General features: G+C 44.4%; 1 protein-coding gene across 4 annotated transcripts in view; it reads left to right on the top strand.

Moving 5' to 3' along the window:
• The first annotated feature begins 337 nt into the window (after positions 1-337).
• AASS (aminoadipate-semialdehyde synthase) overlaps positions 338-7956 on the top strand; it is a 30686-nt gene continuing 23067 nt past the window's right edge. The window contains exons 1-9 of one of the 4 annotated variants that reach the window (XM_033011494.2): positions 338-428; positions 2486-2706; positions 3837-4013; positions 4627-4711; positions 5447-5514; positions 5628-5774; positions 6730-6808; positions 6898-7025; positions 7196-7344. In XM_033011494.2, coding sequence (XP_032867385.1) covers positions 2494-2706; positions 3837-4013; positions 4627-4711; positions 5447-5514; positions 5628-5774; positions 6730-6808; positions 6898-7025; positions 7196-7344 — 1046 coding nt within the window. In that variant the 5' untranslated portion in view covers positions 338-428; positions 2486-2493. Of the gene's footprint in view, positions 429-1233; positions 1249-1728; positions 2707-3836; positions 4014-4626; positions 4712-5446; positions 5515-5627; positions 5775-6729; positions 6809-6897; positions 7026-7195; positions 7345-7956 lie in introns of those variants that run through there. The other 3 variants (XM_042793016.1, XM_033011493.2, XM_033011495.2) reach the window with 3 other exon arrangements.

Raw genomic sequence — 7956 nt, 5'->3', positions numbered from 1 at the left:
CCCCGGGCACGGCGTGGAGGGGGGACGGGGCGGGACGGGATGGGACAGGTCCCGGTGACGCTGGGGGGACCGCTGTGCCGGTGCGGGGCTCCTGCAGGGCCTCCCGCAGCGCTGGGACCCCCGCGGGCCGCGGCGCCCCCCGCTCCGGGCCGCGGGCGGGCTGGGCTCGGCTGCCGGGAAGGGGCGCGGGGGCGGGGGGGGGGGGGGCGCTGGCCCTGCCGGGAACCGGGGGCGTCGAGGGGGGGGGGGGCGTGCCGGCGTCCGCTGTGACGTGACGGCCAGCGCCGTTTCCCATTGGCGGGCGGCGGAGGGTGTATCCGGAGGGCGGCTCGGGGTTGGCTGCCGCGCTGGGCGGCGGCGGTTCGCTGGCCGTCGGCCTCAGGGGGGGAGCCGGCCCGAGGCTGCTCCGCCGCCCCGCTCGCCCGGAGGTAGGTACGGCGCTGCCCCCGGCGGGCCCCGCAGCCGGCGGGGCGCTCCCCGTGGCAGCCGGCGCGGGCAGCGCTGCCGGCAGGGCGGTCGCTCGCTCGCTCGCTCGCTCGGCCGCGGCTCTGCCGCCCGCTCCCCGCGCCTCCCCGCCTCTCCTAACGGGGGGGGGTCTTCTTCTGCGCGTCGCCTCTCCTGGCGGGAGGCTGGAGGGGCCCTGTGGGACCCACAGCCGCGGGTTCAGGCGGGCGAAGCGCGCTGGCAGCGCCGGGCGCGGTGGTTTGGCTGGGTCTCGACTAGCGGGCGGGAGGCACGAGGTGCTCGTGGGGGGTGTATTCACCGCCCTCTAGAAACGGGGTCACATGCAAACGGTGTGCTGTAATCAGATGCATTGCTGTTATCTTTGTTGCCGTCGCTCTATTGCTCGGAGCTCTTTTAGCCTCGGCGGAACTCAACAGCCCCCGCAGGGTGGGTGATGAGGAACCGGTGCCCTCCGGCTGCCTCGGTCAGCCGGCGCGCTGAGGAGGCCAGAAAGGGTTCACCAGGCCTGCGGGCTTTGAATTCGAAAGTTACTTTCACTTTTACAACAGGATATCAGTATCCCCGTGGCTAAGCCGGAGCGCACACAGGGAGGCGTGCGTATGAACTTCTGGCCTGCCAGAGGTCACAGGGGGGTGTTTGCTTACTGCCCTCATTCCCCCTCACGTGCTCCAAGTGCGAGGCAGCTCACTGCCTCTTGAAAGTGGCATTTTTCTTCTTGTAGGACTCCTCTGTGTGAGGGAAGTTTGCTTCGCTGCAGGCTTGGGTGTGAGGTACAGCGCGTTGGTGCGAATTGCTCTCATCGTTGTGTTTTAGTGTGCAGTGATAGTGACATTGTGTGACAAGACTTCCTCTGTTTTTGTGGGGTACGGACATGCTCTCTGAGGATCCTCTTAGCATGCTGGAGTGTCATAAAACTACTCCAACTTCCGTACAGTAACTTCTGCTGGTGGACAAATCTAGCGATTATAGGAAGACCACACAGAGTTAACATAGAGGACTTTGTGCTTCTGTTCATGCCTTCTTTTGTGTGCTAGTTTTTCTGTTTAAGCAAGACTGGAATTAAATAGGACCTCTTACGGCTTTAGGCATATAGAACTTTTACAGGATTGTAGCATGAGCACCAACAGGATGTTCCAAGTGATTCAGATAGAGATTCATGTAATTATCACTTAAAATTGCTTTGGAAACAAAGTTCACCTCTTTGAAGCCTCTATCTTTGAGATCCACATCTTTTAATCGCATAAATATCTGAAGTCCTTAGGCTCCTAAGTATTTGGTGCTGGACCTGTGCAGAGCCCTTGCCAATTCCCAGCAGAGCTAAGCAGTGGCATATATGCTTCACTGGGAGTGAAGAGGAGGAGAGAGAAAATAAAGGGATAATCCTCTGCAGTGAGAATCTGTCCTAATGATGTTTTATCACTTTGCATAGAATTTTGATTAGGAAGAAAACCTGTCACTCCTGGCCACACACATGCTGGCTGCTAAGCAGTAGTTAAGGTCTTGTCCTTATCCTCCGTTTTTGGCTTGTGTAAGAATTAGTTGTATAAAAATATGTAGCATTGGTCTTCCATACTGGGCTTTCTCTTTTAATCAACTGCTTGGACTGTAGCCTGCATTCTACTTCATTTCTGTGTGTTTACTACTTCTTACTGTTCTTGATGCAAGCTTTGATAAATGCTTGGTCTTTATGCTGGTAAATGAATTTAATTGGTGTCTTTAATTTTCCAGTATTCTTTTGAAGCCATGTAGCTAAAAATTTGGTACGCTGAACATGTTAAAAACCTTCCTTTACAGTAGTACAAACAATTTATTTCTGTAACAACAGCCCACCAAACTGAGATGCAACAAAGTACACTGGAAGTTAATTCATGTCTCACAAAAGTAGGGTGTAACTAGAGTATAAAGTATCTGGCTTGTGTTTTACAGCAGATGTTAAAGGAGACCAGAACATTTGCACAAACAATGTCTGAAGCCTACCTGTACATGTATTATTTTATTACTTTGTCTTTGCTGCCATCAGGCTTCACCATGCTCCGAGCCTTTAGTCACACAAATGGTAGGTGTGCATTCCGTCATGCTAAGTGTTGGCATCATCGTGAGTCTGTGCTGGCAATCAGGAGAGAAGATGTTAATGCGTGGGAAAGAAGAGCACCTCTAGCACCAAAACATGTTAAGGAATTGACACAGATGGGATACAAGGTCTTGGTGCAACCGTCAAACCGGAGAGCCATCCATGAAAAGGTAAGGTCCCATTAAAGTTAGGTCCCATCCCAATAAGCAAAGCCACACTTCAGTTATTAACCGTAGCACAGGAAAAATAATATTCAAGGGATATACATGAGAAAAAACTGTTAATTTTGTTGTTAAATGAGGAGTCCTTGTGAAGGGAAAAAGGAGAAGTTTGTTTAGCCTTTTAATGAAATGTTGGCACACTGGTCAGTTTTTGGAGTTGTGTTTGATTTCTTGCCCTTTCATCTGTCTCTGAAGAAGTTCTAGGTGGTCTTAAAGTAGAAACATGGGAATTCATTTAACATAGGTGTTTTTGGCTTCTGTTTGTATGGAGCATATTTAAAAAAAAAAAGAGGAAGGATGAATCTGGTGAATCCCATTCCTGCTTCAATCCCTTTCCTTGTGTAAAATGAGGAGAGAGGGTTTTTTTCTTTAATGCTGTGAGCTTCAGGGCTGAGAGCTTTTACAGTTTGTGTAGCAGCAGTAATATTCTGCTGTGAGGTATCTGAGCCAACAGATAAAAATTGAAACATAAGTAGGGAATTAGTGATCACTTGCACATATCACCTTTTAATTAAGTCACAGTGCTGTTTTTTGCCAAAGCACAGATCACATTAGGTACACAACTATGATACTGAATGCTGGATTTTTAATAAGTTGTTGAGATAAGGGAGTACAAAAATATATTTTGATATGGCAAAGCATTCTTTTAGAAGTTGCTCTTCAGCTTGGACTTCATCATATACAATTTTATAAAATCACATGTAATCAGTCTTCAGATGAATTTGTCAGATTTCTATAAAGTTATTTCCAAGTATTTCAACACAAGTCACTGTTCATTATTATAATTCTATAAGATACTTTAAATGTAGTAAAATATCCTTTTTATAGTCTGTGAATTTAAGATGAAGGATTTTACTAACACATAATTATGTTTTTGTCTTGTATAATAGGATATTAGCATGGAAATTGTTTGCTATTTGATACCCCTTTTGATAAAGAGGTTTATGAACGTATCACATTCAGTAACTTGCTTCTGCTTTGTAGAATTATCTGTTTGTTCTCTGTTCTCGTTGCTTATGTGCTGAGATCTGAATATGAAAAAAACCAGAAAAACTTACTTTGCTTTTTCTCTTCCATAGGATTACGTCAAAGCGGGTGGCATTATTCAAGAAGATATTTCCGAGGCTTCTCTGATAATAGGTGTGAAGAAACCTCCAGAGGACAAATTAATCCCTAAAAAGAACTATGCCTTCTTCTCTCACACTATTAAAGCCCAAGAGGCAAACATGTCCCTTTTGGATGAGATTCTGAGACAGGTAAATTGTGTCATAGTGAAGACTATTGGCTGTTAGCATGGGGTGGAAATAGAGTTTAATGCTGAAGTGTCATTGAAAGCTTTCTGCCTAGTGTGGTTACTTTCAGCATGCATATTTGTAGGTAGCTAATGAGGACTGTTTTCAGCATCCTTTCCTGGAGCTCAGTATTTCTTGCTCAGAGGGTCTGAGTTGAGAGCATGGTGTGTGTGCTCAAGAGAGGTTCAAGCTGTGTGAGCACGGAGGCTTGTGGAATGTTATTAAGCTGGAGTGTGAGCTGGTCGTTACAGAGGGAGATGGCCAGTTCACTGAGAAATGAGCAGCCCCTTGGCAGAGGATGTGAATGGGTCTGCAGCAGCTGAGGTGGCCCGTTGGGGAGCTCTGTGACAGGAGAGCACGGGCAGTGCAGAGGCTCTTTAAAACAAGAATTCAAGGCAACCCTTTTTTTTTTTTTTTTTCATACTTGTTATGAATTATTTGCGTTTCTCATATATACCCATCAGCCACTATCACAAAGGATGACAAGGGCCTATGAAAAGGTAGTTCCTAGGAGAGCAACGTGCCACTGACTGCATTCACTGAAAATTTTAATACTCAGTTTGCTATGTATTTTCAGGAAATTCGACTGTTTGACTATGAAAAAATGGTTGATCATAAAGGAATGCGAGTTGTGGCCTTTGGAAAGTGGGCTGGTGTAGCAGGTATAGTGCATAAAGTAAAGGCAGGCTTGCAACAAATAACTTCTTGTAATACTTCTGGTTGTCTACATTTCCTGAAAGTTGAGGCTTGCAATGCATTTTTAACTGCATTTTTAACTCTTGCTTTTAAGAACTTTTTTCCATCCTGTTTTGTGCACCCTACTTTTGATGAGACTACACGTCAAATAGTCCTGTGGATTCCTGTCAAATTACTATTCTATGTTGTCTTGAAGTCACATTTGTCTATTCAACTAATCTGAGGCAGACTAAATATCAAGAGATCAACTGAATAGGCTTTTGAAAGAAATGGCTGCTGTCAGTCCGGCGAGTTTGAGCATCTGTTTGTTACTCTGTTAACCATTGACACTGATTTTTGTGAGGCATGGTTCTCATTCCTTTCTACTTAACTTCAACTCTGTTTCTTCAGGAGAGTCTCTTTATTATCTCCTCCTTTGGAATCTGGTGATGTGGATGCACCTCATAAAAGGATATCTGAGTATTAAATAGTACTGGAATGCATAACGTGGGCCAAGAACAGGTTTAAGGTCATGGCCTGCTACTGAATTTCTTCTTCCCTGGTGTTATGTAGAATTTTTTTAGAAGTAAAGTATTAATATTAAAACATGAGCAAAAATATCCAGGATGATTTTAGACTTCAGTCAGTCCCTGCAGTTTCTAACTGTGCATATTCATAATTAACTCTGATGGTCTGATTTTTCTTTGTTTTTTTAACAATAGGAATGATCAACATTCTACATGGATTGGGATTACGATTTTTAGCCCTGGGACATCACACTCCCTTCATGGTAAGAGTATATGTGTATGCATTTTTCTTTAGCAAAATGACATTCAGATATCTGCTAACTACCTGTATTTGAATATGGAAAATGTCTTGATGGTTCTGTGCCTTTGATTTCAGCACATTGGGATGGCACATAACTACAGGAATAGCAGTCAGGCTGTGCAGGCAGTACGGGATGCTGGGTATGAAATTTCACTGGGATTGATGCCAAAGTCAGTTGGACCCTTAACATTTGTGTTTACAGGCACTGGTAATGTTTCTAAGGTAAGAATTCTGTATTAAAGATGAAATGCTATATTATTTTGAATAGAACTTCTTGGCATTTGATACATACCGCGTTAAATGGGTTGATGGGTTCATTGTTTGCTTGGAAGTCAGGTTTCCCTTTGCCAGTAAGAATTTTTAAGTATCCTAAACTAATGCCTTCAAGATGAGGTCATGCCTGACAAGGCTGACCGTGCTAACTTCTTATCATGAAAAATGAGTTAAGTCTTACTGCTCCTCTCTCCTTTCCCACCTGCATGATTTTTGTCTTCCTCTCCTCTGTTGACTCTGAGTTCACAAGGTATGTTGAATCACCCCATTAAAATAAAGGGGTAAGAATTATTTTTTCTAATACTTGCTGAGTTTTTATATCTGTTTTTTTGTAGCATTGACTTGGCCTACAAGTGCTGGACTTTGGAGCTATTTTCCACGACATAGGGAAAAGGCTTACCCCTGGTTTGGGCAACAAAGTTCAGTTAACTGGGCTTCAGCTATAAAGTGAAATCCCTGTCTCTGTAAAAGGATGGTGTGTCTGAAAGGCTTGTGTTCTATGATCACAGCTTGTTGGGAAAGTCATCTGGAAGTTTTTTGCCTTTATAACAGCCTGGTTGGTGAGGAGTGGCTTCAGGGGTCTTCCCTAAAGAGAAACTGCTCCTCAGAGTGGCAGCAAACCCGTCTACTTTGGCTGAGTTGAGGCGTCCCAGCTCTGCCATTGGAAATACAAACAAGGCATTGGATTGTGGGTCAGGCGTACTGCAGTAATGGAAAATGATGTAAATTCCTTGTACATAGAGCCCAGGCAGCTTTGTTTTGTATAAGTGGGGTTATGTGTGAAACAGTTTGTACATCTCTGAAGATGTTCTCTGGCAGGACTATCAAGTTGTGTGTGGCATTTTTATATTTGTTTTCACAGAGTAGTCTCTGCTCATTCTGAATCTTGCCTCATGGTTTGCAGGGTGCTCAAGAAATGTTCAATGCTCTCCCATGTGAGTTCGTGGAACCACATGAGTTAAAGGAAGTTTCCAGATCTGGAGGTATGCTGTAACAATAAAGTGATTGAAAATACTGAACCCTTTTTGTCCAAGTATAGCAGCTAATTTTATTTTATTTTTTTTAACCTCAGACCTCAGAAAGGTCTATGGGACAGTGTTAAGTCGTCACCACCATCTTGTGAGGAAACGTGATGGGCTGTATGATCCAGTAGACTATGATAAACATCCAGAACTTTACACTTCTCGATTTAACACTGATGTGAGCATCTCTTCTGTTCTTTTATGAAAGGTTTTCCACAGTGTTGATAGTTACTACATCTTTGCATATCAATTGATTGAGGGAACATTCATTTAAAACACTAGATGAGGTGCTTTCAGCTTCTTAAAATACTGTATGGGAACATCAGGCATCTGTAACTTTCTTTGCAGATTGCACCCTACACAACTTGTTTAATTAATGGCATATACTGGGAACAACATACTCCTCGCTTGTTAAGTCGACAGGATGCTCAGAACCTGCTGGTGCCAGTTAGATCTTCTACTGGCGCAAGGGACGGCTGTCCTGAGTTACCACACAGGTAAGACACCTCAGTTCACTTGTAACAATTCTGCAGCACCATGATTAAGTCGGAATGTTGGTCAGTTTCACCACAGTATCTACCAAATGTTCTCTTTCTTACATTGTTCCTCTTGCATGTTGCACAGTGCCCCATTCGTGCTGCTTTTGTTCTTCTGTGCTTTGCAGTCTTGTTTTCAGTTTGGAGGTTTTGAAAATATCATAGTACAAATGATTGACAGGTATTGGCTATCTTTCTGCAAAGATAGTTCTGCAATGATCCTTGTGCAGAATCCAGTACAAACAGTGTGACATCTGGAAAATGTATCTACTGTACCATTATTGCTAGAAGTGTTTATGCCTGAGGGGAGTTTGTTGATTAAGTTCTTCCTACTCTGTCATTTGACTTGTACAAGTACAATAACTGTTCCTTAACACCTCTGATTTCTGCAGCAGGTAGTGGAAATGCTTCACAACCCTGAATAGCTTTAAGGATGGAGTGTGGGGTGCAAATCCAGGGTTAGTCTCCCTTCAGTGTGGGTGGGAGCTATCCTTTCTCTAAAAGTCCTGTGTAATAGTTCTTTGGGAGACTAGCCTGGGGATGGTTTTGGAGAGGATATGGCAATGTATCCTG

This window comes from Tyto alba, unplaced genomic scaffold, assembly GCF_018691265.1.
Source record: "Tyto alba isolate M040663 unplaced genomic scaffold, T.alba_DEE_v4.0 Super-Scaffold_2, whole genome shotgun sequence".
NCBI lineage: Eukaryota > Metazoa > Chordata > Aves > Strigiformes > Tytonidae > Tyto > Tyto alba.
This window is presented reverse-complemented; position numbering and strand designations above follow the sequence as displayed.